The sequence below is a fragment of the Carcharodon carcharias genome, chromosome 9, assembly GCF_017639515.1.
Source record: "Carcharodon carcharias isolate sCarCar2 chromosome 9, sCarCar2.pri, whole genome shotgun sequence".
NCBI classification, from domain to species: domain Eukaryota; kingdom Metazoa; phylum Chordata; class Chondrichthyes; order Lamniformes; family Lamnidae; genus Carcharodon; species Carcharodon carcharias.
Window position 1 is genome coordinate 86,493,716 of NC_054475.1, and position 26,939 is coordinate 86,520,654.

Here is a 26,939-nt window from a genome sequence, read left to right on the forward strand (position 1 = left end):
CGACCTGTTGCGCTCGGGAAGGGTGAGTACCATGTTGGCATTGGTCACTTAACCCAGCAGGTAGGCTTTCCCCCCTGGCCTGTCTGACTGTAGTGACTGTATTGAATCATTGACGACCTGTGTCCTTCGCTGGGTGGGCCAGCAGTTATTGCCCATGCTGAGGTCACCCCGAGAGGGTGGTGAAGAGATGGGTTCTGCACCAGCAGCATGTGGTACACTGAGACCCACATTACTGTTTTGGGGGCAACCTGGAGGAGCTGCACCTAGGCGCAGTGCTGGAACTCCAGGACTTGTCCAAGTCAGGGTGATGACATGCTGGGAGGGGAGCTTCAAGGTGGCATTGGCACCGATTGATCTGCCCTCCTCTGTGCTCCACGTGCTTGCGCCTCCTTGCTATGGAAGGTTAGGCCATGTGGTGCCAAATATGATGTAGGCAGCATTTGTCCAAGGGGTAGTTAAGCTGAGTTAGTCCAAGATAGTTAGATTGAGGGAACTACATGCCGGTCAGTCTAATCTCAGTGGTGGGGAAACTATTGGAAGCAATTCTGAGGGACAGAATTAATCTGTACTTGGAGTGGCAGGGATTAATCAAGGACAGTCAGCATGGTTTTGTTAAGGAGAGGTCATGTTTGACCAATTTGATTGAATTTTTCAAAGAAGTGACCAGTTGAGTAGATGAGGGCAATGCATTTGATGTAGTCTACTTAGACGTCAGCAAAGCTTTTGATAAGGTCCCACATGGTAGACTGATAACGAAGGTAAGAGCCCATGAGATCCAAGACAACTTGGCAATTTGGATCCAGAATTGGCTGAGTGGCAGGAAGCAGAGGGTGATGGTCAAGGTGTGTTTTTGTGATTGGATGCCTGTGTCCAGTGGGGTTCCACAGGGATCAGTGTTGGGTGCCTTGCTATTTGTGGTATATAGAAATGATTTAGACTTGAATGTAGGAGGGTTAATTAGTAAGTTTGCGAATGACACAAAAATTGGTGGGGTGTTAAATAGTGAGGAAGATAGCCTTAGATTACAGGAGGATATAGACGGGCTAGTCAGATGGGCTGATCAGTGGCAAATGGAATTTAATCCACATAAGTGTGAGGTGATGTACTTGGGCAGGGCAAACAAGGCACAGGAATACACAATGAATGGTAGGACCATGGGAAGTACCAAGGATCAGAGGGTTCTTGGTGTGCATGTCCATCTGTCCTTTAAGGTAGTGAGACAGGTAGATAAGGTAGATACTTGCCTTTATTAGCTGAGGCATTGAATATAAGAGCAGGGAGGTTTTGCTGGAACTGTTTAAAACACTGGTTAGGCTACAGCTAGAATGTTGCGTGCAGTTCTGGAATCCGCATTATCGGAAGCATGTCATTGCACTAGAGAGAGTGCAGAGGAAATTTACCAGGATGTTGCCTGGGCTGGAGGGTTTTAGTTATGAGGAGAGATTGGATAGACTGGGGTTATTTCCCCTGAAGCAGAGGAGATTGAGGGGAGACATGATTGAGGTGCATAAAATTATGAGAGGCATAGATAGGGTAGACAGGGAGGAACTTTTCCGCTTGGTGGAGGGATCAATAACCAGGGGGCATAGATTTAAGGTAAGGTGGCAGGAGGTTTAGAGCGGATGTGAGGAAAAATGTTTTCACCCAGAGGGTGGTGGGAATCTGGAACTCACTGCAGAGGCAGGTACCGTCATAACATTTAAGAAATATTTGGATGCGCACTTGCGATGCCACGGCGCACAAGGCTATTGACCTAATGTTGGAAAATGGGATTAGAATAATTAGATACTTGTTTGACCCACACAGACTCGATGGGCCGAAGGGCCTTTTTCTGTGCTGCAGACCTCAATGACTCTATGACTCCATGGGAAGAGAGGGGATAGGCCTTGCATCTTTGTGTGCGTGCCCGGCAGCGGTGGGGTGGGGAGGCACTGGAGCCCTGCAATGTCCCATTCTGGTTGGGTGTGGGCCATCTGTGAAGAGAATTCAGGTACAAGTAGCACTAATCAGTGCTCTTCTCTCCTTTTCAGGAGAAGGATGCACATAATGCTGCCGAGCGGGTGAGGACTGGCAGAGGGCCAGCCCAGTTGGTGATGCTGAGCCAGTTCGAGCAGGAGGCTCTAGATCTGGATAGGTGCCATGCGCCCAAGCCCACTAGTGTCGGTGAGGCTGGGGTGCCATGGGCAGGTATGTATGTCCAACAGTGAGGTCAGCATTGTTCTCCCAACAGCCATGGCAGTGCTGAATGTTCAGTGATTGAAGTTTGCAACATGACTTGACCATTGCTTATGGAAGGATGAGCGCATAATGATCCGAGGGACAGGGATACACATTGACATTGTCTCCACATTAACTGATCCAATGTCCTTGTTCTTCCTTTCAGCATCAGCGGAGCAGGGCCTGGAAGAGGAGCAGCAGAGGCCCCCTCTCACACCTGAGGGCCCTGAAGTCTCACCAGCATCACACCATCTCTGCCAGGCCGGCACCAGCGCACATACTAGCACCTCGGTGGGAATTAGAACATCAGCTAGTGTCCCGGGGCACAGCGGTAAGGCCACTTCACAGTCGCTGGAGGAACTGGCAGAGACAGAGAGTGCCCATGGTGCCAGCAATTGGAGAACTGCAGGGGACCAGGCACATGCTCAGCTGATGGCTGAAGATGTGCCTCTGGAGATGTCCACGACGCAGCAAACACAAGAAATGAGGCAGGGTGTGCGGGAGCATCTGGTGGATATACATGAGGCTATGCTTGGTTTGGTGTCCATGGTGGAGGAGTCTACGCAGAATATCACTGATGCAATAAGCGTCATGGCCGAGCACCATGCATCCTCCATGGAGAGAGTGGTGACTGTCGTGGAGAGGATCCTCCAGGAGAACGATCAGGGTTTCCTGGGGATGTGCTGGGACCAGCAAGTCCTCACATCGGCATTGACCTCAGCTGCTCAGTGCCAGTGTGGGAGATGGTGTGGACATCATGTTTCCCAGCTCAGTGCCCATCTATCCATGGTGAGCAGGGATTTCTGAAGCGACCTCATATCGGCACAGCAGCTGCCTGTTGCCTCTGTGGGCTCCTCTCAGGGCGCTCCGGAGGAGGGCGGCAGATCCTCCGCCCTTGTCCCAGTGACCGTAGCATCAGGTAAGGCTGTGATGACTGGGGAGATGCCAGCTGTGGAACTGGCAGCTCCCTCACAGGCGGGGCCAGCACAGGCTCCATGGGCCAGAGGACGACCACCCAGATCATCAAGGTCAACATGACAGCAGAGTCAGCAGGCTGTCTCAGATGCCAGTCCCAGCAAGGGGGCAGCACCAAGGCGTAACACCCAAAAACATAAACATAAGGCACCTTAGGCACACCTCGGGTTTATCACTGGTACTTTTGTGTTGGCCCACAATGAGGTCTTTATGAGTTGGTGTGATTTTTAACACCTTTGGTATTTTGTTTTCCTAAGTTCCTTTTGTTATAATATTAAATTCAGACATGTCACCATGGCTGAGTGTGTCTCTTTTCTTCTGCAGGTGGATGGTTACCAATAATGTTGAGTGATTTGTGGGACATTCAGCTTTATTAACAAGACCCTTAGTTAATGTCCCTATCCAGGCAGATTTTTCACTCAGGTATCGAGTCTGGAGCCTGCAGCCCAGGCTTGTCCTGGAGGTCCATATGTGGTGTGTTAGCTGAAGGTTCATTGGATTAAAGCCTCCTGGGTGTCCTTGCCTCCCTGGAGTATGCCCGGGTCAGCGTCTACCCCCTCAGCATTTCCCTGTGCATGCTTATCCTCGAACTTGCTGATGGGCTCATCGTGTGCAGCCGCAGCCAATGTGTCTATGTCTTCATCGTCCACAGCGTCCTCCCTTTCCAGCACTAGATTGTGCAGAGCGCAGCATGCTACCACTATCAGCAACACACGATCTGGGGCTACTAGATTGCACCCCCTAAGCAGTCCAGGCATTGGAAGCGCATCTCAAGAAGGCCGATGGCTCTCTCCACCACAGCCTTTGTGGAGGCATGGCTCCTATTGTACCACTGTTCAGCTTCTGTTCTTGGATGGTGGAGAGGTGTCATGAGCCACCTCCTGAGGGGATAACCTTTGTCACCCAGCAGCCATCCATCCAGCCAAGCCAGACCGCTGAGGAGCCCTGGCACCTGGGAGTGTCTGATGATGTAGGCGTCATGGAAGCTGCCTGGGTACCTTGCACGGACTTGTAGAATCTGCATCCTGTGGTCACACACTATCTGCGCGTTTATGGAGTGGAAGCCCTTCCTGTTGATGAAGGCACCGGGCTCACCTACTGGCGCCTTGATGGTCACATATGTGCAGTCTATTACACCCTGGACACGGGAGAAGCCAGCAATGGCCACGAAGCATCTGGCTCGCTCTGTCTGGTTTGCCTGGTCCCAGGTCAGTGCCCATCTGAACAGACCGTCTGTGACCTGCTTGACAAGTGCGGACAGCTGATTGGGAGACACCACAAAGATCACCCACCGACCCCTGAAAGGAGCCAGAGGCATAGAGGTTGAGGGTAGCTGTGACCTATAGAGCCACTGGCATGGGATGCCCACCCACACAGTTCGTGGAGATCTCAGGCCCAATCATCTGACAGATATGGTTGACTGTCTCCCTTGAGAGACGCTCCGAGCCTCCTTCAGCACTGCACCTCAGATATATTGAGGTAGCTGCTTCACTGCCTGTATACCCTGGCAGCAGGATGGTGGTGTCTTCTGCGGCCCCTTCCTCCTAGGACTACCTCTTGGCCCTGCACCCTTTTTGCCTGTGCCTGTCCTTTCAAAGGTGGCTCCCCTGGAGGCTTAATATGCACTCCTGGCCTCCTCCCCTTCTAGCCCTCCCTTCCTCCTCAGAAGAGGTGCCTCCAGTGGAGAGTTCAGCTCCCATTCCCAGGCTAAGGGAAGACTTCCTGAAACCTGCAGGCCCAAAAAAGGCTTTTCACTGCAGAATGCTGACCTGAAGGTTGTAAGTCCAGTCCACGCAGCTGGTACGCATTTTGAAGTATTGCAGATCACACAGGCAAGTATCAGTAACTTTGAAAAATCAATATTTGGCAGAGCACACTCACGACCCCACTGAGCCCTCTTATCCCACCCATGGATGAGGTTTATACAAATGTCTCTGAACTGCCTGTCCGTTGCACCCATGTACCAAAGATCGCTAGGGTGCCGAAAAATCACCACCAATTGGTGCCTCAAGGGCTTTAAGTGGCCTGTTAATTAATGGCGGGCACGCATCTGTTATCATCTCGCACCTGACCAACGAAATATCGCGATGGTGCGCAGTGATATCAGGACACTCACCCAACGTCACCACCCGCCCCTGCACGCCAATGGGCAAATTCTGCCCAATCTTTCTAACATTTTCAAAAGGCTTGTCTATTTTCAATGCCCTTAACCTCTAATCCCAGAGAAATTATTTTCCTCTTGTAAACTCCACAAATGTCTGATTCAGTCTCTTTCTTACAATTCTAAACTTCAACTGATAAGCTCTTACTACCTCTAGCTGTGACATACTTGTTTCAAGTGTCTCCTCCTCTAACCTTAAATGCTGAGTAATCACTTAACTATACCAGCCTTGTAAAATTCTGCTTTTGGTTCTACCTGCACTTCATCCACTCACTCAATCAGCTGGGTTTTAGACAGAGACTTCAAATACCTCACAGTTACATCTTCAACTCCCAGAAAGGTTTTGGCAACTACCAAAGCCATTTTGCAGTCCAACCACTTTAAAATCCCTTAACACAAAACTTCTGAATTCAGTACTCTCCTCGTTTTTGTACCCTTTAAATTCACAAATCCCAATTCAGTGAAGGAATTTTAAATCCTGCAAAGAGCCCCCAAATTTGTTATGACCACAACCGATATTATTTACTGAGTAAGCCAAACCCCAGAGGGAAACTTGCCTTACTGGTCATATTTTGTATTTTGAAAATAAGGGGAAAACTACTGATCCCAGAAGCATAGAATCCCAGTAACTTTCGGCATTTTAAAGTTAAAAGATTTATTAACAAGTATAAAAAAAACTTAAGCATACAAATTTAAAGTTACAGAGTTAAAACAGCCTTACATAATATCCCCCAAAAAACCTATTTGGTTAGAACACACAAGGAAACTACTTGGCAACAACTACCTTATAGATACTTAACCATGTTATGAAGCTATTAATGTATATAACGTTATTGTAAATGATTATTTTATAAATAAAGGATTAGTATGTGGGCGTGTCTTAATTAGATTAAAGCCAGCTAGTCTGGGTGCTTTGATGTATACTAGTTTTGAGATGTAAGAGAGGTAGAGTGTATTTCATTTTTGTTAAATAGAGCATTCAAGAAGGGGAGTGAAATCTGGCACCTAGCTAGCAGAGACCAAGCAATGTTAATATTACTAAAAACAATTGATACTATGAAAGGGGTTTATTGTTAGAAAAGATGGAGTTCAAAGGGGCTGGTGATACAATGAGAATTTACATTCAATGAGATGTGCTGGGTATAACCGATAGTAGTTTTATGTGGGCAGGGCAGAGGCAATGTAAGATCAAAGCCTGTAAGCCTACCATTGTGTCTGCAAAGGAACCAAAGTGAAAGGAACCTCATTTTGAATTTGTAATGCGAAAACACTTTGCCTGGTATCTGCTCAAAGTCTATGGGTTGCTGTTGCCTTAGGGGAGATTAGTCCGGGAATTTGTTAAAAGTTATGATAGTAATAATTTGTAGCTATGGGCAGGATATTGAAGTCGCGAGCGGGGGTGGGGGCGGGGTCTGCTCGCCGACGCATAACATGATGCGGGATGATGTCAGGCGGTACTCCCAATGTCACCCCGCATTATTTCAATCTTCAGCTCAGCAGGGGTGCAGCCAAATCAGCTGTGTGCCCGCTGACCTGTTAACAGCCAATTCAGGCCATTTAAAAAGTAATCGAACTCGTTAAAGAACCTGCCTGTCCAAGCTTAAGGTAAATTTAATAAATGTTTAATTAAAAGTGATGGACATGAACCAACTCACATGAAGGGACATGTCAGTGAAATTTTTCTATATTTACCATTTTTGAATTTGGCAACAACTCCCTGAGGCAGCACTTAGCCTCAAGGAGATGAATGCGCTCTTTCGTGCGCATGCGCGAAAGAGCATACTCTCGGTTTAGGGAATTCCCCCCCCCCCCTCCCCCACAGGGATCACTATCCCTGGTGGAAGTTGTGACTGGCGGGCCTTAATTGGCCCGCCCATGTAAAATGGTGGCATGCCCCCGATCGGGCTGCACAGATCGGAAGCACGCCCTCACGCACCTGCTCCTGAACTTCCTCCAACTCCCTCCCCCATGACAGGGGGAAAATTCTGCCCCATCTGTATGTGTTTAATGTATTGTAACTTTATAAAATGTTTCATTTAGTTTAATAAAAAACCTCTTGAGAACTGGTGGTCTGATTCCTGAATTGAGAGCTGCATCTCAAACATGCAAAAACAAAAATAAAATATAGATTATGACAGCTGTTTAAAGTGTCCCTCTGGGATTTTTAAATAACATAGCTTTACCAATGCTGGCTCATAACAAACCATAAAAATCCAGTAATATCACCCAAGGCAAAAAACTGCTATCAATTTGGTAAAGGTATACCACATGACTTTTCACTCTCTTCCACTCTGCTGGAAAATCCAAGTAAGTTCAGAAAACCAACTGCTTCCTGAGACAAAGGGTGGAATTGTCCAGTTCTGTTGGTGGCAGGTATCATGGCGTGTATGAGTGGACAATATGACGAGAAGGCCAAAAATCGGTTTCACGCCATTGTGAAACCAGTTTGCAATTATTTGTTCCACCTGTCAATGATGGGCCACATTTTTCATTGCTGCACATCAGGAACCTAATTTCAATAACATAGCACCTCATTATAAGCCCTACTTGGCAGAATCATCCCCCCATGCTAGATCATCCAGGCAGGTCAGCATGATTGCTCGCAATCACAACTGTACATAAACTATATCCATCTGGTGAGCTGCACTTCACTTGTGGTTTGTTTGCCTACCTTGCTTTGGGCAAACTCACAGTCATCAGCGCCAGGCTTCACAGATAGCACCACACCAGGTTTAGGGGGACTCACAGGCAGGTCTCTACCCACCACACCAAGCTTAAGGCGAGGGCACCTTTCAACAGTTGCAGGGCTAGGGCTTGCTTGGGAAAGGGGAAGAAGTGGCCTCAGGCAAGGGGAGAGGCTGCAGGATGAGGGCTGTACTGGGTAAGGTGGCAGGGTATCCCAGAGTGTGTGTGATGTCACATGTTGATCTGTGCAAGTAGCCTCAAGCTGTTAATGGCTGAGGATGCAGTCTCCAGAGGAGATAAAGCCAGATGGTGATGCAAGAGTGTATGTTAAAGAATGTGTGGTGATGTCCCTTGAGCTGGCAGTGATTGAGATGCCAGTGAATGTGTGATGGCCTTGTGAGTGTGTGAGTTTAGAGTGATGAGATGATTGCCTTACCCTGGGAGCACAGATGGAATCATTCATCCTCTTTCTGTACTGGATGGCCAAACTCTTCTGTGCAATGTTGGCACTGACCACCACTGCCACCACCTCCCAAGCTGGAGTGGTGAGATCGCTGGATGTCCTGTGGCCAGAGAAGAGGTGGAGGACATTGTTGTGGGCCTCAACGAGTATTCTAGAGACACAGGGCAATGCTCTGTGGACCTGGGTTCAAATCCCACCACGGCAGATAGTGAAATTTGAATTCAATAGAAAAATCTGGAACTAAAAGTCTGATGATGATCACAAAACCATTGTTTATTGTTGTAAAAATCCATCTGGTTCACTAATGTCCTTTAGGAAAGGAAATCTGCCGTCCTTACTTGGTCTTGCCTACATGTGACTCCAGACCCACAACAATGTGGTTGACTCTTAAAAATGCCCACTGAACAAGGGCAATTAGGGATGGGTAATAAATGCTGGCCTAGCCAGTGATGCCCACATCCCATGAACAAATATTTTAAAAAATGCAAAACTGGGATGATGCCACCCAAAGACTTTTTCTGGTTGTTTCAGATTTCATGCCTTTTCTCAGCACACACCTTGTCTCAGGATGTCTCCCCCATAGCCAACTCAGCTCAACTGAACATCTTTCCTTAGATATCTTTTATCCCTTTCATCTTAAATTCCATTGTTCTCAAACACCTCTTTTAACTCAACTTTTCCAAATATAAAAATGTTTCATGCTTTCCTATTGTCTCCACTTTTGGGTCAAATAAAATTTAATAACCGTCCCTTGTTTACCTGTGAACACTTTGTAAGTTGTAAAAGATACTTGTCACTTCTAAACTCCCCTTTAACAGTTGAAAAGTCAAGTTCCTACCTATCACCTAATGCAAATTTTAAAACCCAATCTATTTGCTTGTAAATCCACTTCACCAGAGCCTCTCATTACAAATGCATGCATCTAGTACCTTTACCCATTTATCTCTCAACTCCCACAGACAAACGGCAGAATTTTCCTAGAATTGCACTAAGTGCGTAGCGGGCCGGTAAAATGGAGTCCTACCCGCCGATGAAAGTGCTGTGTTTTCACATCATATCTTCCTGGCCCCGCCTCATTATATATTCACGCCCGGGAAAAACGCCATTTCCGTGGCGAGCAGGCTGTCATTCGCCAGCTCACCATCACCCTGCTGTTGCATCATGCTGGCCGTCATCTTTAAAAGGCAGCTGCCAGCAAAGCACTCATCGCCACCAGCTCATCACCGCTACCTGGGAGATATGGCTGCAAAAGCAAAAAGACTGCAGCCCCCCGCTTCAATGATGGGTCCCTCAAGCGACTGCTGGATGCTGTGGAAGCCCGCCGGGATGTGCTCTACCCCCGCTCTGGCAACAGGATGGGTAATAATATCACTAACCCGGCTAGGGAGGCAGTGGCAGTGGTGGTTAGTGCCAACGCCCTGCAGAGGGAGACAGCTACCCAGTGCCACAAAAGGATAAATGGTCTCCTCCAATCCGCCAGGGTAAGTCACTTTTTTCATCACTCCCAACTCACAAACTCACAAACCCATCACACACCCACAGGGCCCTCACTCACAGCCAGTGCAAGGAACATCAGCATTCACTCTTTCACACACACCGTCAGTATCCTCATCCCATCCATGGGACCACTCACCACCCACACAGGCCATACTTATCATCTGGCCCAGCAGGTGTCCTGATACATTCTCCCCATCTCAATCCATGCAGGACAAACTGGCTCACAACAGCAGGGAAAGGTCGCAGACAGATGCAGGGATGCTTGAAATCAAAGCTCTCACAAATTTAAAAACAGAGCCATCCAGCTGGCTGGCAATGACTGGGACCAGTCCTGTGCTAACGGTGAGGTTGGTGCTGCTCTACCATGTGACGGTCCAGCAGTGTAACATCTATCAGACAACCATGCTGAGAGTGATGTGTCCTCTTTCACAGGCCACTGCCATGCACTAATTATCTCCCCTCACTTTCACAGACACATCTGGGAAGCAGCAGATGAAGTCCAAACCAGCTCCAAAGAAATCCCTGAAGAGGAACCTGAGGGCACTCTTCCTGAAGCCCCGTCACAGCGCTCACCCACACCCTCCACCAGTGCAGAGACATACCTTGGTGGGACCTGGCTTTAGTGTAGTCTCAGGATCACAATCTAGTGAGCACAGCGCACTTTCTGATCCACAGCAAGCGGAGGCAGAGACTTCCCAGGTCCCTGGAACTCGGAGGATTGCTGGAGGCCAGAATTCTGCTGAGCCCCAGTCAGATGATGAGCCTCTGGACTCAGTCATGACACAGTTGCTGGAGCTACAAAGGCAAGCTAGGGAACCTCAGGAGGGGGTGGTTGCTGTATTCCTCAGATTGCAAGACACAATGGAGGAGTCCTTCCATCTTCAGGCTGAGGTGATAGCACTGGCATTGCAACGCACCGAGGTCAGCAGCGGTAGGATAGCGGCTGCCATGAAGACCTTAGTCCAGGATGTCACTTCTGCACTGCTGCGCGTGCATAACTCCACCGCTGATGCCATAGTTGGCCTCCAACAGTGTGTACACGATCGGGGTGCTGGGCAGCTTGATCTCACTCCAGCTACCCCTTCCGCTCACGGAGTCAGCCAGTGGCCCTCGGGCACCTATAGTGAGGAGGATCAGCAGGTACATGCTCCGGGACCATCCACCCAGGTGACTCTGGGAGTGACCGGTCCATCTAACTCCCCTCTTCCTGTGACCTCCACAGATCCAGCTTCACAGGCCGAGGAGGGTGTCACTGCCACACAGCAGGACCCCTGCAGGTCTCAGCCCTCCAGAGGACGGCCACCAAAGTCATCACATACAGGGCGCCGCAGTCAGCAAGCTGCCTCCACCTCCGCTGTGGATATCCAGGGAACACCAAGATGTAGCGACAGGGTTAGGACATTTAAGTAGAATTAGTTGCACAACCTGGGCCATGGGTGTTGATCACTTGTACATAATGTTCACTATCATCAATAAGCTCCCAAGAATGTCTCCCTGCCTGTGGCTCCTAGTTCTGATGAGCAGTGTTCTTGTCACTCAGATATGAAAACTTTCTGCACAAGATAAAAGGCAGGTGTCTCAGTCCAGGGCCTCTTCCCTGTGCTCTGTGCAGCCTTCAGACCACAGTGATGGTCCAGCCTCACACTCTCTGGAAACATTACTGATGCCTGCACCTCGGCAGAGTTGACCATTGCTGCCAGAGTGTAGTGGGCAGGTGCCACAGAGTTCTCCCATTCTCTCTGTGTGCTTTCAGCACCTTTAAGGTGAGACTGGCTCCCATCACAGCAGCATCTGTGACCAGTGATGCTCTGAACCAGCTCCTGAAGGGCTGAAGGTGGACATAGCATCAGATGCGTCTAACTTTTCATGGCTGTATCTCTGAGATAGCCCTGGTCACAGAGCGCAAGCAGGCTGCCCTCAGACAGACAGGAATCACACATTCTCAGGGACAATGTGAAGATTTATGACGTGTCCTCACTGCATGTTGTCATCATCGTCCTGCGATCGAGTGACTATTAGGGCCTCCACTGCATCCCCATGACAGGAGCATTCTCACAGAGGGTATTGGCTCTGCCATAAGCCAGACTGGAGTCAAACATTCACAACTGCGATGTGAGGATCTACGGGGAAACCTCACTGCATGTCGTCATTATCCTCCACAAATCTGGCAGCTATGCGGCTCTCTCGAATGCGCCTGCCTTGTCTAGCCAGTGTGAGGGCCTCATCCACATCATTGACACCACCGAGGACCCCCCTCACCTTCATCCCCGTCAGGGTCCTCCTCATCAGAGGAGACACGCAGCTCCTTCATCTCCTCCTCAGCCAGCTCCTCAACCCGTTGCAGCACCAAGTTGTAAAGGACGCAGCAGATGACAACGATGCATGACACCCTCCGTGGACTGTATTGCAGGGCTCCACCAGACTGGTGCAGGCCAGGAACCGCATCTTCAGTATCCCGATGGTCTGCTCCACCAGGTTGTGAGCTGCTGCACGGACCTCATTATAGCGTCGTTCTGCTGCAGTCTGAGGCCGCCGCACGGGTGTCATCAGCGAAGGCCTCTGCAGGTAGCGCTTGTCCCCGAGGAGACATCCCTGTAGCCTCTGTAGACCCTGGAAGACTGCAGGGACCTGCAAGTAACTCAGGATGTAGGCATCGTGCACACTCCCTGGAAGCCATGTGCATTCCTGCAGGATGCGTTTCTGGTGGTCGCACACCAGCTGCATGTTCAGTGAGTGGAAGCCCTTGCGGTTTATGAAGTCCATCGTGTGTAGCAATGGAGACCTGAGCACGACATGAGTGCAGTCAATCACACACTGCACCTGTGGGAATCCCAAGATCAGGGCGAATCCAATGGCCCTTGCATCCTGGCTGTCCCAGTCCCGGGCGAAATGCACAAAGTTGTGTGCCCTGGAGAAGATGGCATCCGTGACCTCATGGATGCATTTGTGGATGGCAGTTTGTGAAATCCCACAGAGATCACCTGTGGAGCCCTGAAAGGAGCCACTGGCTTAGAAATTGAGCACTGCAGTCACTTTCACCACCACTGGCAGTGGATGCCCTCCATGTCCCCTAGGCAGCAAGTCCTGCAGTAAGTGGCAGATGTGAACCACCAGGTCCCTAGACATGCGCAGTCGTCGGCGACACTGGTCCTCAGTCATCTGCAGGGATGACAGGCACCGTCTATAGACCCTGGGTGTCGCTAGGCGCCGACCAGCCATGGCTCGCTGTCGCTCCTGGGCAGCATGTGCGGGAGCGCCTGCTGCCCCTTCTTCAAGAGGTTGCTGCTCTTGCCTTTGCACAGCCAGGAGCCTGAGTCGCTCTCTCCTCCATTTTCTATAGTCTCTGTAGGCCATCAGGCAGACAGCCAGGTCACCAGGATCCATGATCCCAACATGGTCCTCCTGCAGCATAAAAGAGAGAGAGAGATGTGGTTATCATGGCTGTACTTAGCACCTTCCCTGTCCCTGTGTGACTGCCCCTTAACGCCTCCCAGAGAGTGCTGCTCACCCCTCAGATGGTCAGAGATGAGTGCGCTGCATGGCTGCCCTGCCAACCTGTGACATGGGGGACACTGGTCCAAACCAGGCTGCTGAGATTGCAAGGGGCTGTGAGCGCCTCCAGCAGTGACTGCTACATGGCCAGTGTTGGTGAGGAGATCGTACAATGTGTGCAGTCCAACTGCTCCACGGTCCAATAAAGTAGTGGCGGAATCAAAGTCTGTGCTGGGGTGGCAGGGCGGGGGCCAAGGTATGGAGCACTGCGTGGCCCTTTGGTGCCTCTGCGTTATTTGCATGGGCGGGCAGGCCAGGAGCCTGACCCCAATCATATCACTGTGGCTATGTCTGATCTGTCTCAGTTGCAGAGGCATGGTCAGTTTATACAGGTATCCCAAATGCATGGTCCCTTCCCTGCCCCCCTCCACCTCGATTGCCTGTGCATGGGATGCAGTGCCAGAGCAGCACTTGACCCCCCCCACCCCTCAGCAATCACCTCTGAGACTGGCCAGCACTTGCCTCCAGACATCAACCCCTGCCCCTCAGCAGTCGCCTGCGGGGTCAGGCATCAGTTTCCCCAGCCCCCACCCAGTGCCCCTGAGGCCTGTAAACAACAGGTGGGCTGTGGAGAATGCTGCTGCTCACTCACCTCAGTTTCCCCCAAAGTGAAGTGCACGTTGCCTGTGTGCTGTTGTGAAACACGTCAACGTGCTTTCCCGCCAACGTGGACGGGCAATATAGTGGGGTTCCATGAGCCTGGAGGGATGGCGTTTTAATTATATGCTAATGTATTGCAATTAGATCCCCGTCAACCGATGGTAGGAAATGCGCCCCGCCGTAGGCGGACTGAGTGGAAGATCGTGGTCTGCCTTCACGCCGCCATGAAGTGGGTTATGGGAAGCCATATTTTCCACACATGCCATATATCACACTATCACACATACGAACCAACTGTCTCTATGAACCATCCCAGTTTAATTAATCATGAACATACACATATACACCCCTACCATATTCCAAAATATTAAAAGCAATTACATCCATCTTCACACAGTGAAGCCTTGAAATTTTCCATGTTGCCATTATTGGTTTCCGTGTTGCACTAGTACCCAGGATGTGTCTCCAGGAATTTTGGTTTAAGTTGATTAACATGTCTTGCCAGGCAAGCCCTTACAAGTCGTTTCACTCTTTCATGTTGAGTTTCACATGTTGACACAGTGTCCTGATTGTCACCGTTCTCTTGTTCAGTTCATTTCTGTAGTTATGCTGGAAGATTGATATGTTGCTTTGGTTAAGCAGTTGAATTTTTGATGTGTTTTTCTGTTGATAGATACATTTAATATTCCCATCTTGTGTCACCAGGTTACCTGAGGTGGGTGTACAACAAAATTGCCAAGCAGCAAGATGGTCTTCTTTGGTAGCTTGTTTTCTCTGTGAATACACCTGTGTCAAGAAGTATGTTGTCGGCACTTCAGGCTTTCCTTTTTGCTTAGCCATTTTCATCTATCTTCATGGACAGTCTTCACAATATCTCTTCATTTTTAAGCCAACCCTGAAGTGTTTACTCAATTAACCCCACTCTGTAGTTAGAGGGTTAATGCTAAGTATGTAAATAGACAGCTTACATCATCATTGATGTAAAATCCCATGGCAACAGAATATGCTGAGATAGTTCTATGGAGAGCCTCATGCTAAACTGTACTGTACATAATATAATGTTCAATAAAAGGCAAAGTTTAACAATAGCCAGGTTTCTAGCAGTATTTGCCAAAACAGGCTAAGCCCAACTTCATCTAAGACCCAGAACAGATGATAACGGACATTCTTCACAAAATAAGTGTTCACCTAAGTATTCGCCTTCCTTGATCTGAACAATGATGTTCAGCTTCTCGGCAACAGTGTAAAGTTTTCTCTTTCTTTATTTAGTACATATGATTTTACATTGATGATTGTTGGGGTATCAGTGTGAGTTTGACCGGTACTTATAAAGAGAAACTGGTGCCTTAATTAGTCTTGTGGTTGCCATCTCATTGGCTGGTTTTAAATCATTTGTGAACCATTTCTACTTTAACAATGTACTGAACTACATTCTGAAATGAGATATGCACTTGAAAATGTTGGTGTCCATGATGGACCTGAGTTCTGTGCTACACCAGGTAACTTTACAGAAGATTTGCAGTCGTACTTAACTCTGATCTGCATATTGTAACTAAATTTAAATCACACAAATTTATTCTTACTTATTTATAATTCAATTTCAGAAAAATAAAATATTTATTAACACAGAATGCATACTGAGGCTTGGCTAAGTGCCAATAAATCCATTAGACTGTTGAAACATCTGAGCCCCAGAGAAAACATTGCTTAATTGATTGATAGTTATGGCTCTCTCATCTCTTCTGTCAATTGTTCAACACAACATAAAGAGGTTTCAAGTGCTTGCAGTTTCAGCTTTTTAAAAAATTTGTTCATGTGGTATGTACGCCGCTAAGTAGACCAGCATTTATTGCCCATCCTAATTGCCCTTGAGAAGGTGGGCTTGAGCTGCCTTCTTCAACTGCTGCAGCTATTGATATTTTAAAGGGTTTGGATAATTTACACATGTATTGGCCTGTAGGAAAAAGGTTTTTTTTAAGCGCAAAGTTATCAACAAATGACTATTACTTATAAAGCATTTTTTTTACACAAATTATTGTCCCTATAGCATTCATTGTTTTTTGTTTACAGTGTATAGTGGGTGAATGTGCATGGAAATGCCATACAGTTACATGAGGGGCCACAGAGGGAGTGTGGGGAGGTCATGAGGTGGCATGGATATAGCAAGGGCCAAGTGTGGTGGTGAAGGGTTTCTTGAGGTGGAGGCTAGAGGGCCTTTCCTTTCTCATTATGACTGGGAAGAAATCCCACAGCACCAAGGCAGGCCTTAAAACCAATCCACCTTGGCATCCTGCAGTCCCTGTAGTTGTCTCCGAACTCTTTCCTGGGTTGGCTGGACCAACTGCAGCCTACACCTGCCTCCACAATGAAAATCCCATCTTTCCTGGCACTATCTCCGGAGGCAGGTGGGCTGAGCCAGGAATTTTCCCAATTCCCAGCTACCTGCCTTGAGGATGAAAATCCAGACTTTATCACCATTCTTTCATTGTCGCTGGGTCTAAATCCTGGAACTCTCTTCCTAACGGCACTGCAGGTGAAGGGACGGAACATTAACGGTGACTGAGGAGTAGACCTGGAGTAGACCAGGTCCCTTCAGAGTGCTGAAAGGGGAGGAGAGGGGAAGATGTAAAATTAAAACTGAACATGCTGGAAAAACTCAGCAGGCCTGACAGCATCTGTGGATAGAGAAATGGAGTTAACATTTTGAGTTCCTATAACTCTTCTTCAGAGCCACAGAGAAGTAGAAATGTGATGAAATGTATACCATTTAAGGAGGGTGGAGCAGGTGAAGCTCGATAGAAGGCCAGCAATAGATGAGGGCTGAGGAGAGATTGACAAAGGTTTCATGGACAACGAAGTGTTAATAGTAGTAGTAAGGGCTGAAGAAGGTGCTGATTGAGACATAAAGGGAAGAAAGCAGAAGGTGATAATAGCAGAACAAGGGTAAGCACTCTGTGAAACAACAACATGGAACAAGTGACAGATTACACTTTTGGGGGACGGACGGTAGTTGGGGAAAAGGGTAGAAAAAGTGATTAAAAACAGAAAGGGGACAAAACAATGAAAAAATGAATAAAAATAAAAATAAATAGATAAAAAGTAATATAAAAAATAAATTTAAATAAGTGTTTATAAAAGTGCAAAGACAGAGGAGAGAGTTCATTATCTAAGGGGGAGATGTGTTTGTTGGTGACATCACGCTTGAGCTGGCAATAATGGTGAAGGGTGATCAATTTAATGGAGGCTGATGGGTGTAAGGTAAAGATGAGGGAAAGCCTATCATGGCTTTAGCAGGGAGGGAAAGAGATGACAGCAGAAGTGCTTGAAGAGGATTGGATACACTGAAGGGCCGTGTTGCCCATGCTCGGTGAGAATCTTCGATTGAGGAAAAAGGAAGACATATCAGAAGCTTTGGTGCAGAAGGTTGTATCCTCAGAACAGGTGTAACAGAGGCGGAGAAACTAGGAGAATGGAATATAGTCCTTACAGAAGCAGATTGTAAGGAAGAGCAGTCGAAGTAGCTGTGGGAGTCCATGGATTTGTAATGAGCATTAGTCAATAGCCTATACCCATAAATGGAGAGAGAGAGGTTGAGGAAGGGAAAGGTCAGAGATGGACCAGGTGAAGTTGAGAGAAGAGTGAAAATTGGAAACAAAGTCAATGTAATTTTCCAGTTTATGGTGCGAGCAGGAGGTGGCACTGATGCAGTCATCAATGTACTGGAAAAAGAGATAACGGAGAGGGTGGGAGCAGAGTAGAACTGGAATAATGAATGTTCCACATACCCAACAAAAAGGTAGGCATAGCTAGGTCACATGTACGTCCCCATAATGAGACCTTCTATTGGAGGAAGTGAGTGGAGTTGAAGGAGAAGTTGTTCAGATTGAGAACAAGCTCAACCTGGCAGAGGAGGGTGGTGGCAGATAGGAACATATGAACATAGGAGCATGGGACTTAGGAATAGAAGTAGGCCATTCGGCTCATAGACCCTGCTCGGTCATTCAATGAGATCAAGGCTGATCTGATAATCCTCAAATCCACTTTCCTGCCTTTTCCCCATAACCCTTACTGATTAAGAAACTGTCTACCTCAGCCTTGAATAACCTTAACAACCCTTTCTCTACATCCCTCTGTGGTAAAGAATTCAACAGATTCATTACCCTCTGAGAGAAGAAATTCATCCTCATCTCTGTTTTAAATGGGCAACCCCTTATTCTGAGATTATGCCCTCTGGTCCTAGACTCTCCCACAAGGAGAAACAACCTTTCAGCATCTACTCTGTCAAGCAGCCTAAGAATCTTATGCTTCAATAAGGCTGCCTCTCATTCTTCTAAACTCTAATGATACAGGCCCAACCTACCCAACCTCTCCTCATATGAAAATTCCCTCCATACCCAGAATCAACCTAGTGAACCTTCTCTGGACTGCCTCCAATGCCAATAAATATTTCCTGAGATAAGGGGACCAAAACTGTTCACAATATCCTAGGTGTGGTCTAACTAGAGCCTTGTATAGTTTTAGCAAGACTTCCCTAATTTTACACTCCATTCCCTTTGAAATAAAGACCAACATTCCATTTGACTTCCCTATTACCTGTTGAACCTGTATTCTAAATTTTTGGGATTCATGCACGAGGACCCCCAAATCCCTCTGTGCTGCAGCTTTCTGCAGTCTTTCTCAATTTAAATAATATGCAGCTCCTCTATTTTTCAAGCCAAAATGCATAACCTTACATTTTCCCACATTATATTCCATCTGCCAAGTTTTTGCCCACTCACTTAACCTGCCTATATCCCACTGTAGACTCTTTGTGTCATCCTCACCACTTGCCTTTCCAGCTATTTTTGTGTCAGCCGCAAACCTGGCATTAGTACATTCACTTCCATCATCTAACTCATTAATATATATTGTAAATAATTGTGGCCCCAGCATTAATCCCTGTGGCACTTCACTATTTACAGGTTACCATCCCAAAAATGCCCCCGGTATCCCAACTCTCTGTCTTCTATTGGTTAGCCAATCCTCTGTCTATGCTAATATACTACCCCTAACACCATGGGCTCTTATCTCATTAAGTAGCCTTATGTATGGTACTTTATCGAAAGCCTTTTGGAAATCCAAATATGTTATATCTACTGGTTCCCCTTTATCTATCCTGCTTATTACCTCCTCAAACAATTCTAATAAATTTGTCAGGCATGATTTCTTCTTCATGAAGCCACGCTGACTCTGCTTGATTATATTATGCATTTCTAAATGCTCTGCTATTACATCCTTTATAATAGAACCTAACATTTACCCAATGACTGACGTTAAGCTAATTGACCTGTTTTTGTCTCCCTCCCTTTTGGAATGAGGATGTTTCATTGGCAGTTTTCAAATCTTCTGGGACTTTTCCAGAATCTAAGGTTTCTTGGAAGATTACTACCACTATTTGTGTAGCTGCTTTCTTTAATATCCTAGGATGCAACCCATCAGGTCCAGGGGAGATATCAACCTTTAGCCCCATTAGTTTCCCTAGTACTTTTTCTCTAGTGACAGTTATTGTATTTATTTCCTTCTGCCCTTTTGCACCTTGATTATTTAGCATTATTGGAATTCTATTAGTGTCTTCTTGCATGAAGACTAATGCAAAGTATTTATTGAACACCTCTGCCATTTCCTGGTGCCCAATTATTATTTCCCCAATCTCATTCTCAAAGGAGCCTATGTTCACTTTGGCCTCTTTCTTCCTTCTTATATATTTAAAGAAGCTCTTACTGTCCATTTTTATATTACTTGCTGTTTTACGCTCAAAGTTTATTTTTTCACTTTTTTTTTGGTCATCTTTTGTTGGTTTTTAAAACTTTCCCAATCCTCTGGCTTACCATTAATCTTTGCCACATTGTATAATATTTTTCCTTTAATTTGAGACACTGCTTAACTTCCTTGGTTGACCATGGCTTCTTTATCCCCTTCCTAAAATCCTTCTTCCTCACTGTTGTGAGTCATGAACTATTTTCTCAAACATCTGCCATTGACCATCAACCGTCGTTTCTGCTAAACTTGTTTCCCAGCCCACTCCAGCCAACTCTGCCTTCTTACGTTTGTGATTACCCTTATTTAAGTTTAGTACAGTAGCTTCCAACCCAAGTTTCTCACTCTCAAACTGAATGCTAAATTCTACCATGTTATGGTCATTGTTTCCTAGGGGATGTTTTACTCTGAAATCATTTATTAAACCTGCCTCATTACACATTACCAGATCCAAATTAGCCTGATACCTCATTGGATTCAAAACATATTGTTCTAGGAAACTGTCCTGAACACTCTCTATGAATTCTTGCTCACGGCTACCTCTGCCAATTTGATTTTCCCAATCTGCATGAAGATTAAAGTCACCCATGATTAATGTATTGCCTTTTTTACATGCCATCATTACCTCCTGATTTATTCTCTGTCCTACAGCATAGCTACTGTCAGGGGGCCTATCGACTACTCACACCAGTGTCTTCTTCCCTTTGTTATTTCTTACCTCCACCCATATGGATTCTACATCTTCAGATCCAACATCATTTCTTGCTATCTTACTTATTCCATCTCATACTAACAAAGCTACCCCACCACCCTTTCTTTCCTTCCTGTCCTTGAATATTTAGTTCCCAGCTTTGATCTCCTTGAAACCACATCTCTGTAATGGCTCTGAAGAAGGCCGTTTGACCCTTCGAGCCTGCTCCGCCATTCAACAGGATCATGACTGATCTGATTGTGGTCTCAAATCTTCCTTCCTGTCTCACCTCCATTAGCATTAATTCTCTTGTCTATCAAAAATCCATCTAACCCATGACTGGTTGGGACTCCATTCAACAAAGAATTAGAGAGCTCTGGGATCATCCTGATGGGGATGGAGGTGTAGAGGGATTGGACGTTCATGAAGAGGAAATGGATAGGGCCAAGAAACTGAAATGTTGAAGTAATGTAGGGCATGGGAAGAGTCATGGATGTAGATAGGAAGACACTGTGCAAAAGCAGCAAAAATGGAGTCAAGAGAGGAAGAAATAATTTCAGTTGGGGAAGAACAGACTGAAACAATGAGTCAAGCGTGGTAGTCTTGTTTATGGTTTTTGGGAAGGGGGTAGAAGCAGGCTGTACAAGGTTGGGGTTATGAGGTTGGAAGCTGTGGAAGGGAGATCTCTAGAGGAGTTAAGGCCAGTGATGGCCCTGGACACAATGGCTTGATGTTAAGTGGTGGAGGTCATAGTCCAGGGGGAGGTAGGAGAAAGTGTCATTGAGTTGGCGTTCAGCCTCTTCTAGCTACAGGTCAGTACGCCAGACAACAAGAGCACAGCAGGTTTAATTATGATGTCAGGGTAAGACCTGAGAGAACGAGTGTAGCAAGTTCAGAGGGAGACAGGTTAGAGTGGGTGAGAGGAGCATAGAAATTTAATCGACCGATATCATGCTGGCAGTTTTCAATGAAAAGCTCTAGAGAGGGGAAGAGGCCAGAGAGTGGGGCTCATGTGGAAAGAGAATGTTGGGGATGGTCAAAGGGATCAGTTAAGCAGGAGGAAGGCTCCTAGTCAAAGAAGTGGGCATGGAGGTGCTGGTGACAGGAGAAGAGCTGGGCGTCATGCCAAGCTCAGAATTCATTGAAGTAAGCAGGTGAAGTTGAGGCCTTTGTTAGGTAATCTCTCTTGACTTGCACCCTATCACAGACCTCACAGACCTTCCCTTTTGTTCTTCCTGTCCCCTTTCCCCACTGTCACACTTTCTACTGGCTTACAAATCCTTGCATTTCTATCTCTCTTAGTCCTGAAGAAAGATCATCAATTGAAATGTTAATTCGGTTTCTCTTCACAGATGCTGGCCAACTTGTTGAGTATTTCCAGTTTTTTTTTATATGTGTGTTTCTGCCTCACATTTACTCCTCAGGTTTCTTGGCTATTGCCATTGCCCAGATAAATCTCAGTTCAGTCAAATAAAACAATGAGCCTAATCTGTTCAATTGCTTAGCCAGTCCTGCCTAGCTTTCCAGAGCAATTGGAAATTCACCCTGAGTCCCTGTAACAGTGACTGAAACCCTTAGAATGATGGACACATTTTAGGGGTTTGGGGGAATTGCCGCTGTTCTTCCACTCAGGAAAAAGATCTTAAGATCTCACTCAGGCCTGAAGTGGTCATGAATTATGGATCTCCCACTGCCCAAAGAGTCACTGTTAACATCACCTGTGAGATAAACCAGCCCACTGCACAAGTGATTTATAAATTCTAGTTTCATTGTTGCAGAAATCTGTACTTTGTCACCAGTTGAAACTCCACTCATCGCCAATTATTTTACCTTTCCTGAAGATTTGATTCCTTTCGATAATGCTGCCCCAACAATCAGCCGTGCCAGAAGCAGACAGAGAGCTAAATACCAGACTATCTCCCCAGTCTCATCCATTGAACTGGTACGTCGTAAAACCACTTTACTGAATAAAATTACAACAGAACACATAGACACTATTAGACACAAAGCATCAAAATATTCTATGACATGTATGGGGATTTGAACAAGACCAAACTCATATTTTGGTTTTTAGAAGTGAATTGTTACCATGAATTGAGATGAAATTTGATATCCTTAAGATTCCTCTCTATTTGTATTGATGTTTTCCAATAGAAAGCTTTGTTTAAATAGTGAGAGCTAATGAGGTTTCTCTGGAGAGCTGATTTGATTTGAAGGAGTTCCTGACAGTGCTTCATTGACTGCCTTACATTGCACTGTTATAACTCCCTGGGTTAGTCAAGGTGTCTCGCAATGAATTCAGCTCCTTCATATTGTTAAACATGGTACCTGCTCCCAGACAGTTTCCCTCAATTCAGCTCCCAGGTCGATGGGTTAAACACAATACTGTATTCAGTAAAAACACAGAGAAAGGAATATCAGTCACAGATAATTGGAACCATTTAACATTTAGGAATTCTAGTGGTGAATCTCTTGAACAATGAAACATGTTTAATAAGTTCAATATTGTTCAAGTAAACCTGCTGTGTTAGGAACCAGGGAGCTGTTAACTAATGAAAGGGCCCCTATTGTGATGTTATTTTGCAACAAGTGTGGGATGTAAATAGTACCTCTATCTAAATCAAACAGCTTTTCACTCATTAAACAGCACATTCGCCCAACTAACCTTCCCGAGAGGAAGCTACTGGTACAGCTGTGCAGGTTATAGATACCTCTATCTGTAGTAATTTACTTACTCCCAGTATTGCTCACTTGGACCTTGGTGAGGAACATTGATTTCTGATCCAATTGGACAAGTTCCATTGTTTACATGCAGCCATGTTGTGTTCACGATTTCAAAATATCCATCACCCAGAGTGAGATTGCAGAGCGGATCTAGAAAATGTGGAATGTGTTTTAGAATTACATTTCATTGGGAACGATGTTGTCATTTCTAGTGATATAATCAGGGTCACTGTTTCACTCTGACTGAATCAGTCCAATCCCTTTTATTACATAGGTGAGGTTACAGATGGATCAGAACACAGCGGTACAGTCTGTACACTCCACTCACAGCACAGTCCAGCTCTGGTGCTCACCCTGTGTGTGTTAGGAGATTTTCTTCGATAGCAGCTGTAATGCTAGTAATCATAAAAACAAACTAAGACATTGAAGTATAAACAGCTCCCTCAATAATAATTATTGCAGAAGTTTTCAAGATATTAAAGAAGACATTACAGATGAGAATATGTTTCTAGTGAAGTCTCTCAGATTTAATTCATTCACTCCAAATAAAACCTTTACCAATGCTCAGCTGATGAACTTGTGGGGCACATGAATTATGGATATCACATAATCCTAGATCTTCCTGTTATAATATCCTTGTGGATCACAATGAAAAAGTGTTAACTGGTCCCCATATCAACCTTTATGTTCCATGGGAGTTAAACTGCATAGACTTCCTGGGGTTCAGAGTCAATGTTCAGGGCTCCCAGAGCCATTGCATTCCAGTTGTATACCAATGTACCACCACCTAGAATCATAGAACTCATAGAATTCATATCACAGAATAGCCCATCATGCCCATTCCATCTCTCTGTAAGAGCAACTCACCTAACTTCCCTGTCTTTTCCTCATTGTACTGCAAATTATTTTTCTTCAGGTAATTATCCAATTCCCTTTTGAAAGCCTCGATTGAACCTACCTCCACTTCATTCTCAGGCACACCATAACGACTTGCTTTTCCTCATGTCACCTCTGGTTATTTTGCCAATCACTTTACATTGGTGTTCTCTGGTTCTCAACTCTTCCACCAATGGGACCTGTTGCGCCCCCCCCCCCACCCCCGCCATCTTCTCTGTCCAAACCCCTCATGACTTTGAACAACTTTATCAAATCTCCTCTAAACTTTCTCTACTTAAGGAGAACAATTACAACCTTGCCAGTCTCCCTAGGTAACTGAAGCCTCTCATGCCTGGAATTATTCTCATAATTCTTTTCTGCACCATCTCCAGTTCCTTCACATTCTTCATAAAGTGTTGTGCCCAAGATTGGCCGAAATGTGTTGAATAAATGTTTACCATGACTTCTTTGTCTTTTTACTCAATTCCTCTATTTATAAAGCCAGGATCCCATAAGCCTCTTTAACTTATTTATCAACCTGCCCTGCTGCCTTCACTGAGTCAACATTTGGGAGAATATTCCTCCCGTCGGGGGGGTTGTGTGGGGGCCAGCGTGGACCCGATCAATGCCCCCAATCGTGTCTGCACCACCATTTTACGTGGGTGGGCCAATTAAGGCCCGCCCAGCGTGATGTACACCCAGAAGCGCTGAGCGCGCCCTGTGTGGGCAGGGTTTGCACAGGCACAGAGTTGTCTCAGGGAGATTAGTTTAAGTTTTAAAAATTTAAATAAAGAAAAGAAAAAATGTTAAGACATGTCCCCTCATGTGACATTGTCACATGAACTGGAACATGTCAATGAATTTTTATAAAAATTTTTATTCAATTTATAAATACTTCATGAAACCTCATCCCACCTGTGGATGAGGTTCCATGAAAAATGCGAAGGTCGCCTGGGCTCTTCGCTTGCCCGCCAACCTTCAGGTTGGACGGACAGCTCAGTTTATCAGTTTAATTAAAAGGCCTTAATAGGCCTTTGACAGTTCGGCGAGCAGGCAACTGACTCGGCTGGGTGCCCGCGGAATTGAAAATCTAAATGATGCGTGGTGACGTCGGGGTTCCCACCCGATGTCACCGCATGTCATTTTACCTATCGGCAAGTGGGCCCGCCCCGCTCACCAACCCAAAAATCCTGGCCATAGTTTTGTGAAAGGGAAATCATGTTCAACCAATTTATTGGCGTTCTTTGTAGGAGTCACATGAGCTATGGATAAAGGGGAACCAGTGGATGTGCTGTACTTAGATTTCCAGAAGGCATTTGATAAAGTGCCACATCAAAGGTTATTGCAGAAAATAAAAGCTCATGGTGTAGGGGATAACATATTGGCATGGATAGAAGGTTGCCTAGCTAACAGGAAGCAGAGAGTTTGCATAAATGTGTCTTTTTCTGGTTGGCAGGACGTGACAAGTGGTGTGTCACAGGGATCAGTACTGGGCCCTCAACTTTTTACAATTTATGTAAATGACTTGGATGAAGGGACCAAAGGAATGGTGGCTAAATTTGCTGATGACACAAAGATAGATGGGAAAGTAAATTGTGAAGAGGATATAAGGAGGCTACAAAGTGACATGGATAGGTTAAGTGAGTGAGCAAAGATCTGGCAAATGGTGCATTATGCGAGCAAATGTGAAATTGTCCATTTTGGCAGGAAGAATAAAAATGAAGCTTATTGTCTAAATGGTAAGAGATTGCAGAGCTCTGAGATTCAGAGGGATCTAGGAGTCCTAATGCATGAATCACAAAAGGCTAGTATGCAGGTACAGCAGGTAATTAGGGAAGCTGATAGAATGTTGTCATTTATTGTAAGGGAAATTGAATACAAATATAGAGAGGTTATGCTTCAGTTGTTCAGGGCACTGGTGAGACCACATCTGGAGTACTGTGTACAGTACTGGTTTCCTTAGTTAAGGAAAGATGAAAATATGTTAGAAGCAGTTCAGAGAAGGTTTACCATACTAATACCGGGAATAGGTGAGTTGTCTTATGAGGAAAGGTTGGACAGGCTTGTTTCCACAGGAATTTGGAAGGGTAAGAGGTGACTTGATTGAAACTTTAAGATTCTGAGGGGTCTTGACAGAGTAGATGTGGAGAGGATGTTTCCTCTCTTGGGAGAATCTGGAACTAAAGGTCACTGTTTAAAAATAGGGGGTCACCCATTTAAGACAAAGATGAGGAGAAACTTTTTCTCTCAGAGTATAGTGAGTCTTTGAAACCCTCTTTCTCAAAAGGCAGTGGAAGCAGAGTCTTTGAATATTTTAAAGGTAGAGCTACATAGGTTCCTGATTAACAAGGGGGTGAAACCTTATCAGGGATAGGCCGGTGTCTAGAGTTGAGGTTGTGATCAGATCAGCCATGATCTTATTGAATGGTGCAGCAGGCTCGAGGGGCTGAGTGGCCTACAACTGCTCCTAATTCCAATGTTTGTATGGGCAAGTTACTGGGAGTTAATGGCATCCCACTTGAAGTATTCAAATATGGAGCGACACATGTGGTTAGGAAACTCACTAGTCTCTTCTAAACTAAATAAAATAAGGACGTCTTGTTACACCTGTACAGGGCTTTGGTGAGACCATATCTAGAGTATTGCATACGGTTTTGTTCACCTTACTTAAGGAGGGATATACTTGTATTGGAGGCAGTTCA

At 46.0% G+C, this 26,939-nt stretch overlaps 1 protein-coding gene across 1 annotated transcript in view; it reads right to left on the reverse strand.

The window, feature by feature from the left end:
* Positions 1–26,939, reverse strand: part of LOC121282119 (sodium- and chloride-dependent neutral and basic amino acid transporter B(0+)-like) — a 125,102-nt gene that overhangs the window by 55,553 nt on the left and 42,610 nt on the right. Inside the window, exons 4-5 of the mRNA XM_041195605.1 lie at positions 23,373–23,511; positions 22,468–22,600 (exon numbers count right to left, since the gene is read on the reverse strand). Coding sequence (XP_041051539.1) covers positions 22,468–22,600; positions 23,373–23,511 — 272 coding nt within the window. The remainder of the gene's footprint in view (positions 1–22,467; positions 22,601–23,372; positions 23,512–26,939) is intronic.